The sequence below is a fragment of the Falco rusticolus genome, chromosome 7, assembly GCF_015220075.1.
Source record: "Falco rusticolus isolate bFalRus1 chromosome 7, bFalRus1.pri, whole genome shotgun sequence".
In the NCBI taxonomy this organism is placed as follows: Eukaryota; Metazoa; Chordata; class Aves; order Falconiformes; family Falconidae; genus Falco; species Falco rusticolus.
In genome coordinates this window covers 14,170,411-14,194,421 of record NC_051193.1, presented here as the reverse complement: position 1 = coordinate 14,194,421, position 24,011 = coordinate 14,170,411, and the positions used below count along the sequence as shown (strand labels likewise).

Genomic DNA, 24,011 nt, shown 5'->3' with positions numbered 1-24,011 from the left:
CTTTGATGAGAGACTGCTCTTTGAGAAGCCGTTTCAAGGGCGGGAGGCAAAGTGTTTGCTTTGCTGGGAAGAGAAGTCTGAGTCTTCTGCTGAGGCCAAGCCGAGCTTGTTACCTCCAGAAGACAGAGGCTGAAGAGGTGGTTTATGGCTACTGCTTTTTACCTCTGGATGTTTCTTTGCCTTGTGCAAGAATAAAAAGTTATCACTGAAGCCCAGCTGCCTGTCCCCCTGGCCAGGGAGGCCCCGAGGAGATGGGAGCTCAGCGAAAGGCAGGAGCACCCTGTGGCCCCGAGGGGAGAGCGAGCAGCAGCCTCACGGAGAGCCGAGCCCTCCCAGCCACGCGCCAGCAGAAAGGGGCAAACGTGCATGTAAGGCTTCAGTTGGGCTGGCCGGCGGTGGGCCAACCTGTAAGGTGTGAAACCAGTTAAGTCTGAGGATACCGATGCTCTTCCGAAGCCCAGGTCCATGCTAAATGCACCGGGTGCTTTCCTGGAGGCAGGAAGAGCCACGCTGAAGGAGGGGAGGCAGGCAGGGCGGCTGCTGCGTCTTGTGCTCCAAGAAAGCTCTATGAACTCACACTATAAATGGCAAGGGCTAGTCAATGTTCATTTCGTCGAGTGTTTCACTACACAGGCCGTGCGATACGTCAGACTCTGATGGCACAACGAACAGGTTAGCGCAGCAGCCTGGCCGCAGCGTTCAGGTCCGCGTGGCAGCAGCACAGGGCCGAGGGCGGCGGGGCGGCCCCGGCGTTCCTCACAAGCCAGTTTGTTAGAGACCGAGAGAGAACCGGAGCGTGCCCGACTGGCTGCACACACCTCCGGGGGCGAGGGGCGCTGGGTTCGGCCCGGCCCGGCCCAGCCTGCAGGGGCGGTGGGTGCGGGGCTGAAGCCACCGCGGGGGAACCCCGCTGCGCGCCCGGCGCGGGGGGCTCGCCCGGGGGCCTGTGGGCAGCGCCGCTGCGGCGGAGACGGGGCCGGGCCGGCGCGGCCGCCGTGCCCCGCGGGGCGGGCGGGGGGCGGGACGCCGCTGCCCCGCCCGGGTGAAGCGAGGCTGGGCTCCGCACGCCCGGGGGCCGCGCCCGCCCGCCGTCACGTCTGCCGGAGCGAGGGAGGGCGGCCTCTCCCGGCGGCGGGTGCCCGCCCGGCCCCGGCAGGAGGCGGCGCGGCCCGCAGGAAGCGGCGGCGGCACGAGGTGAGCCCGCGGTGGCGCGGGGGGCGGCGGAAGGGCCTGCCGCGAGCGGCGGGGCTCGCCCTCGTGCGCACAGAGCGGGCCTGGGCCCGGGCTCCCCGCGGCCGGAGCGGGGCCTGTGCCAGCGGCTGCCGCCATGCCGCCCGGGGCCCGCCATGCCGCCCGGGGCCCGCCGCCGCCGTGCGGGGCTCCGAGGGGCCGGGGCTGCCGCAGGCCGCTGCCGGGCCCCGGGGCCCGCGGACAGCGCCCTGTGGGGGGTGCCCGGGTTTTGCTTCCGCGGAGGAGCCCGAGCCGCGCTCCGCGCCGTGCGGCCCCTCTGGCGCGGTGGGCACCGGGGCTCTGCTCGGCTCCGGGTGCGGGGTGAGCGCCCTCCCTCTGGGCAGAGCGCGGCTCCTCGCGGCCATTTTACGGCGCGGTTCGCGGGCTCGGTGTTGCTGGCGCCGGAACAAAGGCGGCTTAAGACACGTGTGCCTGGCTGGGAAAGGCTCGAGTGAGCTGGGGCCGGGACGGCGAGTCCCGGGGTGTGCCGGCAGCCGAGCACGCCCGCACGGGTGCAGCGGGGGGAGCGCAGCCGCCAGCCGGCGTTGTGCTGGGGCGGTGCCGAGCCCCGGGCGGAGGGCCCCGCTTACTGGGAGTCACAGCGGTCACTGCTGGGAGCCGGGAGGGGGCAGCGGGGGGGATCCAGCTCAGTATGAGGGCGGTGACAGGGAACTGCTTTCCCGGCCAGGGGGCTGGCTGGCGGTGAGGCTCTGCGGGCTCCTTTAGGAGGGCACGGTCAGTTCCTGACGCTTCCCAGGCGCTTCTTACAGAGATGGATGTGGAGGACTAAGAAAGTGGTGCCAGTGACGCTATATTGACTCCACTGATACTATCCTCCTAAATTAAATGGTGGAAGAACAAGGCCTGCCTGTGAGAGAAAGTCAGGACCTACTTCATCTGCCTACAAGGTTTTAATGGCAGTTAGAGGGGCGAGGTGTTTGTAGGAGGTGGTGGGTGTGTTTGGCTTGAACTGAACACGCTATAAACAGTACTTCTGGCCTGTTGCTGTATTTGTGGTTTTGACCGTCTCACCTGTGCCTTTTTGCTCGCAGGCCCGTGGGTCTCTTGGTTCCTGGCTCCAGGAGCGGGTGAGGAGGGCCGCTGGGTGTGCTGAAGGATTACGGGAACCAGTTCGGAGGCTGCCGCTGTTCGGCCGTAGGTGGGTGTGTGTCAGCCTGTCCGGTAAGGAGCGCAGCCTTGGGAAAGGGCTTCGTGTGGTGCCCTCCAGTGGCAGCAACGGGTACTGGTGTTTTAAATCGACAGGGAACAGAAGGGACTCTGAAATTCAAAGTGATCTTTTTTGCTTCACCCTAAAGGCGTTTGAAGATAACTCCTTCTAAGGCCGAGGGTCTTTGCGCAGCCCTGGCAAAGTCCCCGGCTAGCTGGTGGGTGAGGTGTGGCTGTAAGTGTCCCATCCTTTGGTAGTTCCTGCTGCTGCAAGTTCTGCAGGGATGCGTGGATCATTGCTGCAATTCAGGGCAGCCTGTGGGGTTCAGGTGGCTGATACCAGAGCTTTAGACATGAGCTCCCATCCTTAGCGGAAGATGGGTTTTGCTGTGCGCCAGTAAATGCGCATAGTGAAAAGGAACAGAATGCCAACAGGTACCAGGAAAAAGGCATCTTGCAGCACGTAACTCGCTGTCAGAGACAAGGACAACTTGTTTTTAACTGACTGTTGTCCTTTCACGTGAGCTAGTTCAGCAGTGAGCCGAAGCTCCTGTAGACAGGCCTGAGATGAGAACTGGGTTTGCTTCATCTGAGACACCTCTCAATGCGAAGAAATGCCTCTGGGATTGACAGCTCAACACAGTTCTCCCAAGTTGAGCTCTATGCCCAGGATTCCAGATAAACCAAATACACCTGGTGGTAAGTGTGCTCTGGGCTACCACGCTGGACCTGTTAATGCCCTTCAGCTTCAGTAGGGGACTCCCCTTTTACTGCCAGACACAGCTTCCAGTTCTGCAGAGGGTCTGGCCCTTACTTGCAGCCTTACAGATGTGCTGCACTTCCCCCTGTCTGGTGGAGCTACACAGAAAGATGAGGTTGATGTGAACTTCCAGCTTGGGCGCTGCACTGGGCTGATCAACAGACCCTGTCATGGATGTGGTGGCATCCCTGTAAAGGATTTATATAAAGGTAATTCACAGTGACAGCTGGTTTTAAAAAATTCAGGTTGTTCGTGCCATTTCCTTTGCTGTATAAATATTTAAGTGACTGGGTTGTGATACCTAAGGGAGGACATGCTTGGGTTATTGCTGACAGGTGAAGCTTTTATTAAACAGAAACATGCAAATCCATTTCCTGTATTGTTTTTAACCTAGCAGCCAATTACTGCTAATTAGTTCTTTTTTCAGGTAGTTCTGTTGCTGCCTTTGCTGTCCAAACCTGGCAATGACCACTGAGTCATACTCTGTTGAGCGGGCTGCTCCATACTCAGCCATGGGGCCTGCATTCTCCAACAGTTCGATCAAGGTAGCAACATAATGATGGAGCTGTTCGGCACGCGTTGAGTCCCATTCCAAGGGTGTTCAAGCAGCTCACGTTTGGCTCAGAAAATCTGTTCTTGCAGCAGTCGTGTCAGGGTTGTGAAGTCCTGGGGGCTCCCGGGGCAGTTGGCAAATATTTCAGATTGGGTTCTTGTGTCGTCTGAGGTGAATGGCTGATCCTGGCACCAGGTACAGCTACGGTTTAAACACTTGAGGTGAACGCTGTTGGTGGGGCGTGGTGGGACTGTTCACAACCGAACATCTGCTTTCATCAGAATCGTCGGGTTTCACCAGCAGTCTCTGCATTAAAGGCTTTGTGGGGTGGTTCAGACATCCTCGTACCTCTGCTCTGACACTTGCATGTTTTTACTCTTTCAGATACCTACTTGAAGACCATGGCTCTTGGTTTTTGGCAGAAAAAGGTAAAACATATTCCAGTGGGTGGAAGTTGGACCCTGAATCAAGGAATACATTTTTAAGCAAAGAATGGTGCTTTCTTACCACTTCATTCCCTGGCAGAGGAGCTGTGCACTTTAGCTGCTCTTCTCTCGTATGGCCTTGCCAGTGTCAGCGGGGCTCACGTGGCCACCCCCCTGCCCACTGCCTTGGCAGTGGTTGCTGGCTGAGTCACTTGTTTCTGGTGGACCCAAGTTGTTGTGCTTACAGCAGGACATAGCCACTGAAAGTCTCTGGCCTGCCTTACAGGAGGTCTGACAAAATGGCCGTTACAACCCTTTTTGCCCTGGAAATCTCTGATATTCCTGGTGGGCTAAGCAATGACCCCGTACTTACATAGCTCTGTGTCACTAAAGCCATCTTCTTTTGAGTCTTGCAAAACAAGTAGATATCCAAGAGAAGATGGTACTAGTCGCTGCTGTAATTACATACTCCGCTCCTGGTTTTATGGTTTCTGCAAAGCTGTTGTGGGGAGGCGCTTTTTAAGCTATTTGGGGAAGAACGGACAAGCTTTTGGCACGCATTGCTATGTCTGGTCTCTTTGATTTGCCAGACTGTTTATATGTAGATACTGTATATTGCAGAGGCCACCACGTGTTCCTGACTGTCCCCTAATGGAAACTCGAACCCATGGTTTTTGTAATGAATGTACAATAAATCTGTGGAAATGCTGATCTGTTAATGACTCTTGAATTCAGGTAGCGTCAACATACACGAATGAGGCTGTTTAGTGCTAGACAAGGCTGCTTGACAGGCAGTGCCCGTCTCATTCCCCGGTGTCTGGAGGTGAAGCCTTAACAAGCACGTTCCAGCCGAGTGCTGGGCCAGAGTATTTCCATCCCCCACAGGACACCCAGAGCTTCAAGAGCACAGCATCAGGGGTGAGGATTCTTAAGTGCTGAGGGGGAGAACGGATCAGTGAGCGTGGCCAAAAAGAACAAGCTAAAAATGATGCTTTAGGTTTCTCTGCTGGGGCCATCAAGCACTGCAAAAGGCCCTGGTTTTGGGGGTTTTCCCAGGATGAATGAAAGAAGCATGGACATTTTGTAAAAATGTCTTGGTATTTGAGACTAGTGCATGCTTGGGTATTTCAAAAAGCCTCACTGTGTATGGTAGGTGCTAACAGTTCACACACAAGGGAGGCGTATTTGATTATCTTGTGTCACAGACTTCATGTAGCAACAAGAATATTGGATTGTGAGATCAGCTTCATGGTTGGAACGTTTTCAGCTCAGTCTAGCAGCTGTACAGATTTTGTTATTTTTTGCTATTTTTGTTTCTCTTTGAATTTTTAGCTCTTCAGCAGACACAGGAGTCGAACTTATGATTGCTCTGGAACAGGGGAGTTCCCTGTACATCAAAGAGGTACTGGGGGAACCGTGATCCAGCTGTCACTGCTGCACGGTGACAGTGTCACCTTTGAGAAGGATGGTATCTGTTTCTAACTGGAGAATTCTGGGATGCTGATGGATCTTGTGACCATGATGCTTTTCTGCTAAAATCCTGCCTAAGAGGACAAAAACTTGTTAAGGACTCAGGCCAGGCGGCTGGTTTGGGTCAGGGTTGCTTTGCTCTCCTGGGAGACCGCTGGTTTATAGGGAGTGTGATGGAGCAGTCAGTGCTGAAAGAGGACGTTGCTCAGCGCAGGTTACACGTGGACGGGGTAGCTGCAGCACACAGGTTATGGGAGGGCAGTCCATGGGGGTACTGCCAGTCCAGTGTGTATCCGTAAGATACCTGGTGTTTCCAAAGCAAAGCAGGGGTGGACATAATGCTGGAAACGTGCATTGAATGCATAAAGGTGCTGGGCAATATCTGCATTGAAAAATGACAGTCTGCAGTTCTCATAGTCCAGCAGGATGCCGAGCCTTCTGGGGGGGATGGTAATTCTGATGTCTGGTGTCATCCCACTGTGCAGGAATTCGTACTTGTGCCTGTAGGCAAGAAACGGACAAAAGACGTGAGGGCACCCTGGCTGTTCTCAAAGGGAAGCCTTGTGCAGATAGGTGTCTTTTGGGTATGTACTTCACAGCCCCGTCCCGCCTGCGTGCCCTGTGGTTACTGCCGCAGTCCCATTACTTTGCTGAGGAGCGGTGTGCTCTGCGCCTCCACACAGCCTCATCCCCTGCTGCCCGGAGCAGGCTGGCTGTCCCGGGTGACAGGCCTCTCCCGGACCCCAGCCTGGCTGAGATCTGGATGAGGTCAGCGCGTAACATGGGACTTCCCTTTTTTTCCATCGCAGAGGGCAGTGTGGGTGTCCTAGAAATTGGAGGGTACACCCTTGCCACTAGGATTAGCCTGAAGTTGTCCCTCCCTGAAGGAGCTGTGCTCTGTTAGGCCACTCAGACTGGCCCCAGGGCAGCACTTGTCACTCCTCAGCCTTGCCCCTAGGTAGCTGTAGGCACTGCGAGGAGAGTCGGCGAGATGACTCAGTCCTGTCCTTGCTGGCCCTGCCGTGCTGTGGCTTTGCTTCCCAAGGGCCTGTGGTACTGAGCCCTCTCCTGCCAGTGTCGCAGGAACTGCCCACCCACCACAGCAGCAGCGAGGGACCGTAATCCTTTGCACAGAGGCTGCCTGACTCAGCGTGGCTGGGCACCTTCCAGACTACTGGACATGGGTTTTCAAACCCCACTCTAAATGAGGTCTCTGGCTGCTTTTCTTATGAGACCTCCCTGCTCAGCCAGGGCGGTGCTGGTGGGGACATTCCAGTCATCATGCTCATTTACTAGAGTGTGATGTCTTTTAATTGTGATTCCTGGACCACAGATTATGGGAGGCTGGGAAGGCACTCTGTACATATCCGCTTTGTCATGAGGGTAGCCCTCTTCTTCCTCGTGCAGTCACTGTTCAAGTAATGCTGAGGTCCTTTAGCAATTTACTCAAACAGCTCTCCCTAGTGTGGCACGCTGCAACCAAAAATACAAGACTTCTATGGGAACATGTGCCTTCCTGAGCAGAAATGAGAAGATTTCTTCAGCTGAAGTTAGTTATCTGGCATTTCTTAAGGACCAGCTTCTTCACTAACCACCTCCTCCACCCACACCACTTAAACCTGAGAAAATTTCCCTGCAGAAATGGGTATGACAGTGACTCAAACGCAGCAATGGCCCAGCTCCCTTTTCTCTCTGAAGACCGTGCTCATTGCTCCAGAAGAGTGAGAATAAACCTCAATGTACCTCTTAGCTCAGCGTAGCAAGGAAATCAAATTAGCCTGCCTGCAGCGTACGGGAAAGTCATTAGCTTGAGCGGGTTTGGTCTCCCTCATTAAGCAGCGTTTCTTGCTGTGTGGGAGGTGAATGCCAGCACTGCTAAGGACTCTGGCTATGCAGCAGGCCAGCTGCTGGGGAGCTGAGAACAGCAGGTGCCTGGGGAGGAGCATGTGCTCCAGCCAACCCAGCTGCATCTAACAGCTCCCTGCGTACCAGCAGGGAGAGGACCGGCAGATGGGGGCGCATGCTAACGTCATCGCTACTGTTTTCTGACTGTGCATGCTGGGGACACTCGGGTGGTGTCCAGCCTTCCTGTTCAAGGGGACCCAGCAGCACCCTGGCAACCCCTGCAGGCTGAGCAGTGAGCCATTCAGACAGGCAGTACTCGGGGATGCCTGGGGGGGTGACTTCTTTTCTTGCTCCTGGATGCTTCACAGGGTGCCCGAATGTGGCATGGGAGTCAAAGGCAGCGATACCAATGTAATGGTGTCTGGGGGAGAGCCACCGGCTCAGCTGAGGCATGAGAGGAGCTGCCATTTCCGCACGCAGGTATGGCTGTTAGGTACTTCCATAGGCAGGAGAGAGCAAAACCAGTTGCATCCAATGGGATTTAGCCAGATAAGTAGTTTCTAGGTTACGTGGATCTATTACTGTCTGTCTTCCCACTGGGGTTTTGGTGACCTAAAACAAGGCCTTTACAGCTAACCTCTGTAATGCAGATTTTATTCAGATTTGTTCCTGGGACTGCCTATTTCAACATGAGAATGTCATTAAGCAGAATGATTTGTTTAAAGGTTCCAGTATCCTTCCAACACCAGTTCACAGTGCCAACGGTGGAATGTCAGGGGCCCCTGGTTAAACACTTGGTCTGGGCTTTGATATAAAATCTCTGGGTGCCCCCTGCAAGGGGGAGCTCTCTGCTACCCTGCCTGCAGGTGTGCACGTAGGATGGGTTCCTCTAGGAGATCTGTCGCTTCCACAGCCCTTACCTTGATGGTGTGATGATATGCCTCATGCACCAGGATGAGTTGTTTGCCCCCAGATAGCCATGTCTCGGAGTATTTTCAAAAGCCACACCGATTCTGTACTCTGTGTCTTCCTCAACTTCCACCTCCCAGTAATGCTTTCCCGGAAATGGGATCAGACTGCCCAGGATCCCAATACACCTGTGGGAGACAGACAGCTTTGGCAGGGATTCTGCGATGTTTAGGTGTGTAATGTACCTGGACATTGCATATCAATAAAGTCACTTTTGCTGTTTCCTTAGCAGCATAGCACAAATTTTTTGACTACAGTAAAGTCCACATGCTGAAGACTTGACACAGAACCTGCAGGTTTCTTTGTGACATCCACCCCATTTTTAATCTGCGGGTAGCTTTGTATAAATGAGTGCCCTGGGCACTTTTAGGAAGAGGGAGAACAGCATCCTATGCTGCCTGGGTTTTCTAGGAAAGTTGTTACTTGCTAGAAAAAAGGAGTGCTCTGGTGAACCCCAGTATAGCAAGGGAACAGATTTTGTATTTTCTTCCCAAACAGCCCAGGACTTTAAATGTCACTCACCATCAGGAATTGAGCACTGTAGTTGCATGAAACCCTGAGGCAGTTGGGGAGAAGGAGACCTACCTGCCTGTGCTGCGTTTGGAGAGATCAATGAGAGCTGAACACAGCAGGAGAGCTTGGAATATACCTACGTACCTGGGCCATGAAAAGTTTCAACGGTAGACTCTGGTTCCTAGCCTTTACGATAGGAACCAGGTAGAAGATAACTCTTTAAAAAGATGTGTAGGAGAGACAGACAATGTACCACAGAGAGAACCTTAAGCATGATTTACAGGCACAGTCTCAAGAGATAAAGGAGCTGGGCCCTTTGAAGATGCAAGTCTGCAAAAACACAGGTTCTGAAGCAAGAAAGCTGGGCAAAGTAACCCATGCCTAGTGCTTCTGAAACACTAACTTGAGAGGGCAACATGAATCCTGTAAGACTACACCCCAGCTTTTTCTCAGGAAAAAATATTAGCTGTCATTGCTGCATCACAGGGGACAGCAGGCTTCAAAACACACTTTCAGTTTTGGATGGGGGGGTCACACACAACCTGTATGTTTCTATGGTAATCTAAAGTTGAAAAGTGCAAAGGCAAAGGATGTTGCTGGCAGACGCTCAGAACTCATCTGCCTCCAGGTAATGCGGAGAAAGAGCCAAATGCAGCATTAGTTAGGAGGGCCTGATGTGTAAGGACAGGCATGCACAGCAAGATAGCTGTTACCTGTGCCACCTCAGCAGCAATCACCTAAAGCAAGTGTACAGTTCATTGTGAGTGCATGTAGATGTCTTGGGAATAGCCTAAAGGCTGCTGAAATCAGGACTCAGAGAGGCTGCGTTGCTACAGCTTGAGAAAGAAAAAGAATGATGCAAAGTGGATGGGTAAACATCTGTGACCAGAATACTACCATAGTAATAAGAGCTGCAAAGCCACCAAGGCAAACCTGAGTCAGACCATCAGACCATAGAAGCTGCTGTGGTTAGGAAACACGTTAGCCTTTCAGAGCGCACACAAACTTCAGAAAGAAGAGTTTGCAATGTAATTTCCTTGAAGTGTAAGTGTTAGTCATTTCAGCTTGGGAGCTTTTTCTTTTCCCTGCCCCGCCCCCCCCCCCCCCCCCCCCCCCCCCCCCCCCTTCTCCCAGTATCTTGGCATGAAAGAGGATTCTGAAATTCACAGTGGCATCAAAACCTCAGCCTCAGAGTTCAGAATGACAAGAGTGTCAGCTCTGGCTGTTTATGTGAAACATAAAAGCATGCTGTGGAAGTGGGATGAAATCCCATTTAGGCTTATCATGGTGACTTTAATGAAGAGAATTTCCTGGCTCTTGTCCACCGAGCCCTCTAGTAACATTGCATTTCCATGGAAGGACTAAGCTGTGGGCTTGTACTATTCTGTGTCTGCAGATGCCTGTCCTGGTTATATGTTACTTCTGTGGTTCTGACTGGAAACATGCCTTTCAGTAAGCTAAACCTTTCATTTCAATGGCAAAGGGCCTAACTGTTTTGAAAGTGACATCTGTAGGCCCAGATTGTATCAGCTAGATCCTTCAACAAGAGGTAAGTATTCAGCTCCCTCTCCTTTCCTTAGCATTTGCACTTAAATACCTGGTCAAATTTAGCTCAATGTACCCAACAAGTGTAAGCAGGTTTGTAAGTAATTGTGGCCGGCTGCATCTGTAATCCTCTTTATGAATTTGCATTAACTTCCAAGTGATGCTTAAGTTCCAAAGAACAGCTAGAGAGAGAGCTTTAAACTCAAAATCAATGAGAGCTGCTTAAAGCCCCATTAGACATTTCCTGGCATCTATTTAAAAAAAAACCAAAGAGACCAGCTGTGCTTTGAACTACACAAGCCTCTTTCAAAGAAGAGGGTCAGGTGCCCAAAGCACCTGTAGGGTTTTTTTCCCATTCTGTAGTATTTGCTGTATTGAAAGTTTTACATAAAATGACTGTTTGGTGGTTTCCACTGTACAGAACTCTATAAAAACAGACCCCAAATCTCCATGTGTGAAAGCAAGACCAAGGAAGGATGGGCAGAGCCCCTGGCATGTTACGTGCAAGGCTCTATCACCTTGGCAGCTTGCAGAGGGAGGGACAGGACAAAGGGAGCAGCAGCCAGCAGAGAGAAGCAGCTCCTCAGGTCTTGGAAATCTGCAAGTGCTGGATCACTATAATTAAAAGAGAATCTACTAATTATGCCACTTTTGGTTTTGTTGGGTTTTGTTTTTTTGTTTTTTTTTTTTTTACATTCTACTAGTGCTGTGTTAAGAGTATGTGGGGTTTGAGTTATCTTTTTTCTTGTGACAGTTTCCTGGGGGTTTTGGCTCTGTAAAGAATTACATGGGAAGAAAGTTTTGGAATTTTAATAGAAGTCAGTGCACAGATCATGCAAAGGGAGATGTTGTAAATAATATGTATTAGTCACCCTAGAAATTCTCAGAAAAGAGCAGCAAGCCACAGGGAATTCAGTAATTGTGCTCCGGAATGATAACCACAGTGAAACTATGGGGCCTAGATAAATGGATATGGAGTTGTATTCTCCAAGGAACTATACAGAAAGCCTGCCATTTCAAACTGAAGAGTTATCTTAGGAACCCAACTTCAAATAGCTTAAAATAAATCTGATTTTCTAAAAGATGAGTAATCCATATATTAAAAGGACCGACAAATATGTTTGTAGTTGCCTAAAACTGAAGATGACCATAGTCACTTGTGCAAAAACCAAGATGGAAAAAAACCCCTATACATTATACACACATATACAGTCTGCAAGTTTTACTTGGTTGCTGTCTGGCTTGAAGGTGAAGTGGGCTGCAATACCAGGAAACCTTTCAGGTGGATTTAAATTCAAGGCAGGGGTGTGTCATGGGTGAAGCAGCCACAAACTACATGCATTAGTTGCAACTGAAATTCTTCTGTATACCTTGTAAAGCTGTTATCATAGACGGGCAGATCACACTCTGGGTTTTCCAGTTCATCACATGCAATTGTAAATCCATCACCTAGAATCGCCAGTAAAGGATGGGCTGTGTCCTCGTTAAGGCAGAAGTAGGTGCCTGCAAGAGAGAATAGAATGTCCAAGGATAACTGCAGCAACTCCTTATGGCATTAGGGTTTGCTGCTGCTGCTGGGGGCTGGGAGGAAGGGGTGTGGTGAAATGTTTGGATCCACAGAAAGATTAGCCAGTGCTCTGGAAGGAATCTGTGGCTGACACTGAAAGGACAAGGTTGTCCATTTGGAGTTTTTCAAATAAATGGATCTCTTGCAGCTTAACACTGTTTAGTTACAGCCTTGTGAAAAGCAGAAGGTGGGCCTTAACCTGGTTTTGAACCCAGCCAGGGCTCAAAGCTGCAGGCACTGAGCAGGAGGTAGCTATTCACAGATGGGGGGTCCTCCCTGCAATAAACTATCTGGTTTCAAGTCATCTTCCCCAGAGCTGAAGTGACCTATTTGTAATCACTGAAAGGAGAAGTGGGGCTTAAAGGCCTCTCCATGGCTTCACACTTCCACATAAACACAGTTTGAAGAGAAGGGATCTCTACAAAGGTGCCACGTGCAGCATTCCTCATACTTCAGCACCTCCTCATCAGATCAGCCTTCAGAGAGGTAAGTCAGCTAAACCAGCCCAGGATAAAAGTACTTCTTCTGGCTTTCCGCCTTCAGAGACTTCACAAAGCAGGTCTGACATGCTGCACTCCGGTGAGCAGCCACATGCATCACAGCTGCTGTTTGTAGTTGGTGTTTCTGTATCCACCCCAGTAAGTAAGAATTGATGGTCATTCCCAGTGCTGGAGGTGAGTGCCTGCAGCTGACAGATCAATTTGCATCAGCTCTCTGCATAATGTAGACTCAGAGAAGATAAATCTCTCCATGTTAATCCCAAATGAAATCATTATAATCAAACTGCAAGTTACTTCAATCCAAATAGAATACAAACAATGACAGGGCAATTACAGGCATGTGCTGCTGAAAACAAACACATGCTGTGCAAGCATAATGGACAATTTCAAATATTGAGTTTGATGTAAGCAGTTGAAATACACAGAAGCAATGGTAACACAATGACAGTCTTCCTCTCCAGGGATTTAAGAATGACTGTTTCTTTTCTGTGGTGTCACTGATGCGTAGCTGACAGGTTTCTTACTGAAACAGCCTTTCACAGATTAACGGGTGTGTGGTCAGCTCGCTGAATGAGCACAATTGGCAAATCTCTCACAGAAGGTAAGGGCAGAAGGTATGGTGTGAGTGCACCTATGAGGGATGTGGGAGGTTTAAGACACCCCAATGAAGTTGCAGTGTCATTATAGCAGTGGTGAAGATGAAAACAGGTGTCTACCTATAAGTCATTAAAATGAGCCTTGGTTAGATGGTTGGGAGGGGAAAGGGCTTCTAACTCCCCTTTGGGGGAGAAGGTTAATCCTTGTCCAGAGTGGCGCTGAGAACAGAGATGATAATGTTATGTCAGTTACCAAAAGCAAAACTGCCAGCTGAACGCTGGACTGCCTTTTTCCTGATGAATAAAGGGAACCAGCCCTCAGAGCCTCCCAGCCAAGCTGGAGATGTTCTAATATATACAGAGGAAGATTTTGCATATCCAAATGACTCTGGAAAGTGCTGACTGACTACCTTAGCCATACTTTCCGGCAGCAGCAGCATTACAAAGTAATCTCTGAAGTAAAATGATGCTACGACTTTCTTCATTAGGCTGTCAATACTTGGCAAGCTGGCAACATCTGCGTGTGTTGGGTTGATACTGTCTTTCAAATGTTTAGAAATCAGTAACTTTCAAGTGTCAAGTGTACTGGACAAATAGTTTTAAATTACAGAGCTAAAGCCATGCACTTATTATTACAAAAAGCGTTTCTTTTTCATTCGTAAAAGGCTACCAGATGTGTAATTAGCTGTACGAGATTAGGACCTGATCCAGAGGCTGTTGAAGCCAGCAGGAATCTTTCTGTTGAGATAATAGATGCTACAATAGGCTGCTGGGGTTGTTCCTACTGTAGAGTACCTGTGGTGTGTATCAGGACAGGGTCACTTCTTTCACTGGAACCACCCAGGTTAAGGGCTCTAACACAGATGCGATAGCTTTGTGCTGGCTGCAGGTGAATTATGACTTCGCAGTTAGGAATCCCAACAATAGATCTACAGAGAATAAATCCATGAAAAATTATAGGGTAGAGAACAAAGGTAGGCCTTTAAGATTATTTTTCTGAACAACAGAGGAAATTACATGGTCAACTTCTCTTGTAACCCATCACCAACACTTTACCTTGTATAGTTGTCAGCAGCAGGAACAAGAGAGAGTCTGTGACAAGACTATGCAGATTTTTACATTTGCTTCTGCCCTTTTCCCATACCCTGTATAGTCATTCTCTATGAACGTTTATACAATTACTTTCACTAAAAGGAATGTTTATAAAGGTGAATTTACCAAAGGGTCATGGGTCCTTTCTTAGGGCTATCTGATGCCACATGATTTGATATGGTTTCATTTCTACAGGTCATGGACTCGAGAGAAGAGCAACTCACTCAGTAATACTGTCGCCATCTTCTTCATCTGTCAGCTTGGACAATTCAACCGTGTAGGAATCAACAGGGTTAACGTCTCTAGATTCCCAGCACACCAGTGCTGCATTTTCACAGCTTCGGATCTTTTTACTTTTTATGGTAGGTGGTGAAGGAGCTAAAAAGTAGGCAAAAGAACAATTCTAAGCTGTTGCTTGAAGATGTTTGCAACAGACGTGCTTTGAAGACTTAAAAAATAGAACAAAGTTGTTTACTAATACTATATAGTTAAAGAAACCTGCTTCCCCAATGGACAATAAACAGCAGGCAGGGCAATTAACGGTACTATTCAAAACCTTAATTTGGACTATAAAGGTCCTAAGAGAATTAATCAGAGAAGTAACACAGACAGAGACTGATTACACAACCATTTTCTTTCTATCATTGGTTTTATCTTTGTCATAAAGGTGCATCTCTTCTCTGCTCAAAGACATCTGGAATGAGTGCTCGAAGGTCTCACTTGACTTGCTCAATTTGATGTCAGGATTTCACAAAACGTGCTTGACTGCACTGCAGTTACAAAGGGCAGCATAGCAGGTGAATCCACAAAATACCTACAGGCCAATAAAAGGAGGGCTGGCATCCACCTGGCAGAACTGGGAGACTTGAGCCTTATTCCCAGCTCTTCTACATGCCTGCATTTAAATAAGTTATTTTGTCCCCATACTTCTGTTTCTTCAACTTTAAAACAGGGACAATTGGCCTAAGAGCCTCCCCAAATAGAAGTAGGAAATTCCCATGCAGTCAGTAGACTTAAATCAGGAGAAACAAAGTGCCCAGAAAGCACTGCTGGCAAAACAATCCGAGGTGACTGAATTTCACTATGAAGGTCACATAGTTGTATGAATAAAATATTTTTACCTGTTACATAAACTGCTCTTTCACTTGGTGGACTGATACCAGCAGCATTTAAAGCACTGACCCAAAATTCATACTGTGTATTCGGCAACAGATTAGTAATGGTGCAGTATGTTTCTTTGACTTTTAAAGTGTGCTCTGAAATGAGAACAACAAAGCATTTACAGTTCCTTTACACAGTTACCCGCTCTTCCCCAAAGCTGTCTCAGATAATGGAGCTGAGGTGCATTGTTTTGTATGCTGAGTTCAAGAGAGCTCCCTGTGCTCCACACCCTTTGATTAGCTGTCAGGCTGGTTCACCATGCCTTCCTCTAAGGAGGTATAAATCAGATAATGCATCAGCTTCTGAAGGAGACACGTCACTCAGGAAAAAATACAAACAACACAAACAAACAGAAAAAAAGGTCACCTACTTGTCACTGAACTTTTTCTAAGAAGACCCTGCACATTCCTACTCCAGGGATGCTGTCTGGTCAGCTCGTCCCAGCAGCAGGACAAGAGCTGAAGCTATTTCACGACTCATTCATTTCTCATTCTTCATCTTATAAAATTTGGATAGGTTCTGCTTTTCTTTGAACTGGCTACTTGGCATTTTACTGGCTTCCACTTTTGCTGGACAAGTGACTGGGTGTTTTCAGTGAAAGGTTCTGCAAGAATATTATTAGCAAAGGCAGTTTTGTCACAAGGCTGGGACATTTTAGGATGGTTCTGTGGTTCTTTTTTTGTGCATGTGGGTGATGGGGAGTTACAGCCTATTATTAGCACTGAGATAAACTGTAAAATGACTGTGGGGGTTTCAGTGGGCGTGCCAATAACATGGTAATGTGCTCTCTAAAAATACTGTGCTTTGCAGTGGACACAGTGCATGTCTGTCTAACACAGGGTCCGTCCTCCAGGAAATGAAATGCTACTGTTGAGACCAGACTTCATCCACTGTCCCCTTCCCACTGCTGCTATCCCAGCTGCTGTCCCATCCCCTCTTTGCTCCTGTGATGGGTCCTGCTGCAACTGGCAGCATGGCAAACCTGGCAGGGGAAAAGTGACAAAGCCAGAAGCAGGAAATGTGGTGGCAGATATGACAGTTTTGGCAGTGGAGATAATGCACAGAAAGTGCACTGGTTGCCGCAGCAAGTCCAGAGGCACTTTGGAACCAGCTGGTTTTGCCAGTAGAGGGGTTCAGGCCTCCTTACCTGCTTGTTCATCACTGTGCGTCTCGTTGCTGACTGGTTTATAGCACAGTTGGTAGGACTCAACAGTGTCATCTGAGAAAAGGCCCCAGCAAACTCTCAGTGAGGTGCCAGTCGCTGCATTGGGAGCTTGGGGATTGATCACAGGGGCACAAGGAGCTGCAGAGAGGAAAACAGGTCAGGTTTTGAATGTATAAGCATGTTATGTTGTTCACAGGCAAACACCTCCCTTCTCACAAAGGTGTATGACAAAACCTAGGCACTGAATAGGCCATATTCCTCCTGCACAGAGAAAAGTTAAGAGCTGACCCTGTAAATAGTTTCATTTAATAATTAGGTCACTGGTGTATGAACTACTCTTGCTTCAAATGAAAATCAAACCAACAAAATACATAAGCCTCAGCCTAACCCTTCTCTGTAAATTTGACCTCCCCTGCCTCTGAGGGCTGCTGTGAGCTAGCAGGTCCCTGTAGGAGCAAAATCTGACGCACACTGCACTGCTGTGGACCAGCCCAGGGGCTGAGGAGCCTGTGGAGGAACGAGAAGGGAAAAGCTCTACAGCATGGGGTCAGCAGCATAAAAAAGTACCAAATGCCATTTTACTTTAAGAAAACACAGTATATGGGCATGAAAAATGCATATTGTGTTTTCTGACCATTTGTGGTGTGCCAGAAAAGATTAAAAATATGTATTTTTTCAATTATTAGAAATTTTGGGGGGTTTTGCTCACAGTTTCCTGTGGATAACAGGAAAAATGTTTGCTAAATAGCAGAGAAATAAGCCACTGAAAACTGGTTATAAAGAGAAGCTGTGCAGGTTCTTTAAAGCAATTGGGTGTCCCTCTCTGTTACTTGTTCAAGTAACTACAAGGCAAGACAAGTTATCCCAACTAAGCACGCCTGACCCCTCAACAGAAGGTGGTAGTCTTTGTCAGTCTTCTAGGAAATCATCCAGCAAAAGCAGGGAAGGCCTGGTTTGGCAGTTCTGTAATTTTACACTGAAAACAAATGAAAAAAAAAATCCAAAAATAGCTTCCAGTGTCTATATAAAGGCAAACAAAAAACTCTAGAGGAGAAACTAGGGAGAAGCTAATTCTGCCTTTGCAGTTCTCCTTTAACAGAAGTAAGGAATTCTGTTTAACACATATCCTTAATTAAATGTACATAGATCTGAAATAATGATCAGATAGGAAGAGTACCTGGAATAGTATTAATGGAGTTCATTAGCTGTTCAACTTCAGAGAAATCTATGACCCGCTTTTCAAAGTCTGGCAGCATTGAAAGCTCCAAATCCACTTCTTTCTTTAAGAATTCTTCCAGCCTGTAATTGTAGGAGGGAGAGAAAAAAGTCTGATTGGAAGTACCATAGTGTTGGAGATATCATAGGTATCAACCCTTGGTAAACCAGCAAACTCTAAAACAACAACTGTTCCCTTAAAATAATGTTTTCACAGTTGTGCAAAGCACAGCCTCCCCATGCCCTTTGCTTGAAGATATGTGGCCATACATCAGATCAGTGCTCCAAGATGTCAGAGAGCTGCATGCTGATGGGACTGAGGGACCACACATCGGGTGCCCCACTCATGCAGCGAGCTGGCTGCCACATACTGCACTCCCACTACGCAGGTGAGGGAGATTTCCCCAGTACCCCTCTGTGGGAAGCAAGCTATTAGCTCCATGACTGTCATTATTCTGAATCTATGTCACTATTACTGAAGCAGGACCTCCTTTCTCTGTGTTTTCATAAACGATGACAGTCAATGTAAATGTATATTTTTTGCAATAAATCTAGTGTGCTTTAAGACTTTTTCCAGCTTCTCCAAGATCTTTCAGCATCTGTCTTGAGCTCCTACAGCTTGACTTTCTACCCCTCTGTATTAATGCATAAATAAGCCTGTTACTAATCCATTTAGGGAGCTCAGTTTTAGTCAGATTTGTATCCAGAGCATTTCTTTCAAGATCTTTACCAATCCTGTTTCTCAGTCTCTGAAATTAGTTCTTTATGACTGAGCTGAAAACAGTGATTTATTCATGCTCTAACTCTCCTTCAGGGTTTTTTGAAATTGTCTCCAGACTGGTTTTGAGTGTTAAACTTTTCAGAGCAACTTTTCCTGCTGCAGTTTAAACCAGAAATACTAAAGATTTAAATAGCTCCACTAGCTTAGATAACATTTGTGTGCCTGAATGGATTCCAGAACATGCGTCTCCAATAACAGATCCAATTAGCAGGAAGAAATGTGACACAAAATACCAGACTGTGATACTACCTGTCAACCATGGCTACTGCTGCCTGTAGAAAAAAAGAGAGAGAGTGTTAGGGATAGAAAAGATACATTTCTTGCATTAGTCCAGAGTCAGACTACATCATGCTGTTGACCTGTCTTATACAAATTGTCCCAAACGCAGCCCTTAGAGTGAGCTAACTGGCTCTTACCCAGCCAGCTCTGAGAACAAAGCTGTGCCTAACTGTCCATTCAAACAGACAGATCTTGGCTGCATTTACAGTAAGATAACGTGCAATATCAGGCACTGACCAGTGTCTACTCATCTAGACTCTTGACTGTATCATTCCTTAGTTGTGCAAAGTGCCAACAGATCCTTCACAAACAAAACCCAACCACAGCTGGCGAAAAGAACTCAGAAAAGAACTCAGTGAAATTATCTCCATTGGAGGGAGTCTGAGCAGTGCACGTTACTGCAAGATAAACGTATGGTCCCTGGAGAAACCTAAGCAGCTGAGAGCTCATGACCAAAAGCTATTAACTTCCTGGTGAATAATGGTTCCTAGGGGTGATGTAAAACTGTTTATGAGCTAAGGAGAAAATAAGGTTAATTCCAGAGATGCAGAGGAATGGGAAAAGTCAGCTCGCAGGAAGAACTCAGCAGGCCGGAGTGACACAGCAAGCTGATCCATTGATGCAGACTGGAGATGTTAGATTTGTCTACTGTCTGGTTCAGAAGTTACTGTGGCTGTGCTATAGAAATGCTCCCACCCATGTGAGTCACAGGACAGCTCAGATTAGAGCAATCACTCATCAGCAGTGAAAATTCTCTTTTTTCCCCAATTATTTTTCTACCTGCTGAAGAAAAATAACTTCTTGACACCACCTCATCAGTGGGACTCATCCATCACTTTGCAGGAGCTCCTGATGTATTTAGTTTGGAGCCTCCTGTTCAGCTGAACTTTCCAACAAAATGAGCAAGAAAAAGAAACATCTTCTAAAGTGGTTGCAGCAGCCAGCCTGCTGTGAGCTCAAAACAGAGCAAGAGAGCTGAGCCCGCATGAGGCAATGAACACTAAGTGCTTCCAGAGTTTCTTGAGATAAGCTTTTTAGCAAGATACCTTCTTTGAACCCCAGCGAGACTCACAAATCATTGAGCATCCAAGTTACAAACTTCTGCTGCTTCTGCATTTTGGCTCCATTGTGTTGCCTCACTGAGTCAATGCCACCATGCCAAGCACCTGAAGCAGTGACAACACCATGGACTAAGCACCCCAAATGCTCCTAGCATTAAAGCCACTTGGGACTCCCCAGCAGGGGACTACTTGCAAGCAGCAAAGAGCATTTAGAAGGGGCCTTGCCACTGAAAGCTCTTTACCTTCATAAAATTGGCTTTGTCATTTTCCAGGTAAAGCTCCTGGGTTGCATCTGTCAGCTCCTTGCAGGTGTCGAGGTGTTCCCCACAGCTGACCAGCTGCCCATATAAAGCTTCTAACTTCTGCCTCTTCTCTTCCCCCAGTGCTTCCAACTGTTCTTCATACTTCTGAGCAAGCACTTGCACTGCATTGTTGTAATGCACCTCGAAGTTCTGCTCCTGCCTCCCAAAGTTTTCCTGCAAGGCATTTGGGGGTTTATTCCTTGGTGTCAGGTCTGACCCATAGGTCAGCCAGAGAAAAATCTTACTCAGATTTGCCTAAAACTCTCCTTGCCAGAGAGGCAATGCCAGTACACAGAAGCTCTAATTTGACTAATTTGCATTTTTAGGAGTTTATTCTAATCATTCACCCCCACTGAGGCACAACAGAGTGTTGGTTCCAGACATAAGAGCATCAGAGATTATAACAAAAACTATGATGCAAGGCAACTGTCTCCTGCCTAAGCCCAGGGAGCACAACTGGGGATATATCCTAGCCGTAATCTCCCAAGTGTTTTCACCAACAGTCAAGCACATACTTCCATGAGAGAAACCATGGCAACCCAGTGGGATCCATGGATTCCCGCTGGGGGAGCTGAGCCACTAATGCTGGTATCCTCACTCGCTGCTGGAGAAAGCATTAGGAAGAAAGATTTAAGGAGTAGGCAAGGCTTTCTTGCCAGCAGCTGCCCACTGCTCAGGCACTGAAGTCTTCTGTGCTACATGCAGCAGAGAAAAGACAGTAATGCTCTGAGTTACTGCTTCAGTTTGACCTGCTGCCAGCTGGGCCCCTTCCCCCTGGGCCAGGTTGGCGTCAGCCAAGCCAGAGCACAACCCTTGAAGTGCTGTAGCTCGATGCAGCTGGTCCAAGGGTTTGCCTGTACCTGGTATTTCTGTAAATGAAACCGAGTGAGCACAAGGAGTGCACTCTGGATGGACTAGTTAGATCACAGGTCCTTGGCCACTTAAAACTAAGATAACCTCAGTGGGGGGTCACTATTTCTGAATGCAAGTGTCAGTGCATATGCCCACTTAAAAAATTAATTAGTATGGATTTTCCTGAGTACCTCAGTCTAGGCAAACCCCAAGATAACTCTGTGCTCTATTACTGTAATTACTCACCTCATTAACAACTGAAGACTATGACTGTCAAAACTGTTCTAACCCCAGTTAGCCCAAGAAAAAATGCCTTACCTCTACAGTGATGAAGATTTCCTCCAAGTGACAGGCAAAGTTTTCCATCTGAGCAATCTGCTCCTCCAACTTGCACATGTTTTTATGAATCTCCTCCTACCAAAACAGCCAGTGTGATTCTTAGTATTGTCTGAACACTGGTTTAGAGGCACCACAGTACACTTTTACTGCTACAGTATTACTCTTACCTTTTCGCTTTCCATGGCACTGGGGAGCTGAGCCACCTCATGATCCTTGTGCTCACCGAAGAGTTTGTCAAAAGCTCGGATTGGAATCTTGCAGGTAGAACAAAAAACATCTGCCACTTCCTCCTCCTCACTGACAGCCTGACTGTTCCACTCATCTGACATGCCACCGCTGCTAAGCCCCTCTCTGGACTGTATGCAGCTCTCAGCCTCATCCTCTGCTCTGGCTTTACTTGGTTCTTCATCTTGAGAAGCTTCATCAGGAAGTCCCTGTGGCTTTGTACTTTGACTTTGATCTTTCACTGGAGAGATGCTTTTTGATGCATTATATATGGAGCCTTGTGATTTTGCTTTTCCTGTGCGAGGCCATCTGTTCTCTACATGTCCTCCAAGAAGCTCAAGCTCTTTTTCTCTATCTTCATCAAGTCCATACATCTTAGCCAACTCTGCAACCTCCTTTTCCAAATCATATCCAGCTTCCTGTGATCGCTGAAATTTTTGACTACTCAGTGCAGGTTCCCTTCTTGTATCCCCCCAAGATCTGTCTCCTTGACCAGACAGGTCTTCAGGAAAGATATCAAACCTCTCCTTTGATCCATAAAGATCCATGTGATAAAATATCAAGCCTTCAGCCTCAGTCTCACTAGACTCTGGGACTGGTGGGGAAGCTGAACAGCTGGGTGACTGGTCACTAGTTTCATACTCTCCTGCACTGCCAGATCTGGATGACATTGGTATCCTCTGTGAGGCTTTTGAGATGATTAGTCTCAATCCTGTAAAAAATAAGAAAGATCCTTGGCTACATACTTAGATATCAAGCATAAGTTTTTCTTGCTTAAAAATACATAGATGGAATGCCTTGTCTAAGGACTGCTCAGGGCTTGGAGGTAAGGCATGGGAAAGACCAAAGCCAGTAGCTTCACTTCCCAAGTGAAGCTTCTGAAGTGAAGCCACAGAAAGCTTGTTTTTTTCTCACCTCCACACAAAGCACAGCAGACAGCTGTCTCTGGTGTGCATCCTGTGTTTTCCAAGTCGCTCACCTGTGACCCTGATGTCTGATTTCCAGACTGTGGAGTAGTCCTGTTCTCAGCTCAACACTGTGACTGTGCTTCAGGTGCACACAGTGCTGTTCTGTGCCACTGGAGATGGGCCGGTTTGAAGTCTCCTCACCCTTCAGCTGCTGTCAAGTGCTCCTCCTGAACTGGCAGTGAGGCATACTGCAGGATGCCTTCTCTTGTGACCACTGATGCCACATAACACACTAGTAAATGCCCTGAAAAATCCTGTTCTGGATTTTTCAAGTTGCCATTTTTGATGCTGAAACTTGAGGTTTCTTCTAACACTATCCTCAGTCCAGGTCTCAGGTCCTGTCTATAACCCAGGGAAAAATACCACCCTTTGGGTGTTCTCAGGTGCTGTGAAAATATTTTCACATATTTTAACACAAATGAAGCTCAGAAAAAAGATCAGTTATGATCTCCATGATAAAGCATACAGTAACTAAGAAGCAAAGGAGATCATAGACCCCTGGATTGGGAGAAGTCCACTCTGACCTACAGCTTGCATACTTTGTCCATTCTGTGCAATGAGGGAGGTGTGAAAAGAGCGTGTGGATGCAAAATGCAAAGCTGTATAACAAAGCAGATGTGCATGGGACAACATTAAAGGTGCCAAGGCAATTTTAATGCTGACTCCCCAAGCCCACTCTTTCCAACCAGCCTGTATTAACAACAGCACATGAAATAATGCTAGTAGAGAGACGGGGCTCTGTCAGAGATGAAACATCCCCACAGCCCTCCACTGTTCACCAGCATGAACAAAATCACAGCTACAAAACTACTCAGGTCAATTTTATCAGCAGTTTACTACTACAAGGAAAAGAGTTCATGGAAAGATTTCAGCTGAATATTAATGAACCCGCAGTTACATCTAGTCATAGCTAAGCGAAGCATATGAAAGCTTTAAAACCACTTTCTCACAGAAAAAAAAAAAAAAGCCAAAAGGTCAGTCAGACATAAAGGTTATCAGAGCTTCTGCAGAAGCTTTCACATGAGCTTTGCTTTCAAACTACTTTTTATGGTCTTTGTAGTTTCAAGCACTTGCTATCACCTCAAATTTATTTCATCAATATTTTACTAATATTCCTGAGGATTACTTAGCGAACAAAGTCAATACAGTGATTTATTAGAAAGCAACTTCTCAACCTCGTGAAAAATGCTAAGAAACTTCCCACTTTCTTGTTTTGTATCAATGACTGAAAACAGTCCAGCCTACCGGATCTGTAAGAAAACACACACAGAAGTTCTCCGTTTGTCTTCTGACACTGCAGACATGGGTGTGGATTCTACAGCTAGCAATATCTTACTACAGACAAAACCACTCAAGTTAGGCAGAAATAATATTTATGCTAAAGGCAGTAAAACAAATCATGCAAATTCTAACATATTAAACAGAGAAAAG

General features: G+C 47.6%; 2 protein-coding genes and 1 non-coding gene across 11 annotated transcripts in view; 2 read left to right on the top strand and 1 right to left on the bottom strand.

The window, feature by feature from the left end:
• The window catches only part of LOC119151095, an 18,316-nt gene extending 7,196 nt beyond the window's left edge, over window positions 1-11,120 (top strand). Inside the window, exons 5-9 of one of the 9 annotated variants that reach the window (XM_037394518.1) lie at window positions 2,283-2,412; window positions 4,095-4,138; window positions 5,468-5,537; window positions 6,091-6,189; window positions 10,329-11,120. In XM_037394518.1, the coding sequence (XP_037250415.1) occupies window positions 2,283-2,412; window positions 4,095-4,138; window positions 5,468-5,537; window positions 6,091-6,189; window positions 10,329-10,366 (381 nt within the window). In that variant the 3' untranslated portion in view covers window positions 10,367-11,120. The other 8 variants (XM_037394519.1, XR_005105306.1, XR_005105304.1 and 5 more) reach the window with 8 other exon arrangements.
• On the top strand, window positions 2,009-2,139 carry LOC119151895. The gene has a single exon (XR_005105598.1).
• Window positions 5,613-24,011, bottom strand: FSD2 (fibronectin type III and SPRY domain containing 2). The gene is made up of 13 exons (XM_037394521.1): window positions 22,592-24,011; window positions 21,555-22,324; window positions 21,367-21,462; window positions 20,137-20,370; window positions 18,804-18,826; window positions 17,736-17,857; window positions 16,541-16,696; window positions 15,354-15,488; window positions 14,457-14,610; window positions 13,936-14,069; window positions 11,848-11,980; window positions 8,371-8,547; window positions 5,613-6,106 (listed from the first exon to the last, which is right to left on the bottom strand). The coding sequence occupies exons 2-13, from the start codon at window positions 22,281-22,283 to the stop codon at window positions 5,854-5,856; spliced, it is 2,346 nt and encodes a 781-aa protein (XP_037250418.1). The 5' UTR covers window positions 22,284-22,324; window positions 22,592-24,011; the 3' UTR covers window positions 5,613-5,853.

Coding starts and splice junctions, on each gene's coding strand:
- FSD2 (XM_037394521.1), bottom strand. CDS start 22,283: ATGTCATCCAGATCTGGCAGTGCAGGAGAGTATGAAACTAGTGACCAG. Junction 15,489..16,540: donor GCACAGTGATGAACAAGCAG/GTAAGGAGGCCT, acceptor TTCTCATTTCAG/AGCACACTTTAAAAGTCAAA. Junction 8,548..11,847: donor TATGATAACAGCTTTACAAG/GTATACAGAAGA, acceptor TGTCTCCCACAG/GTGTATTGGGATCCTGGGCA.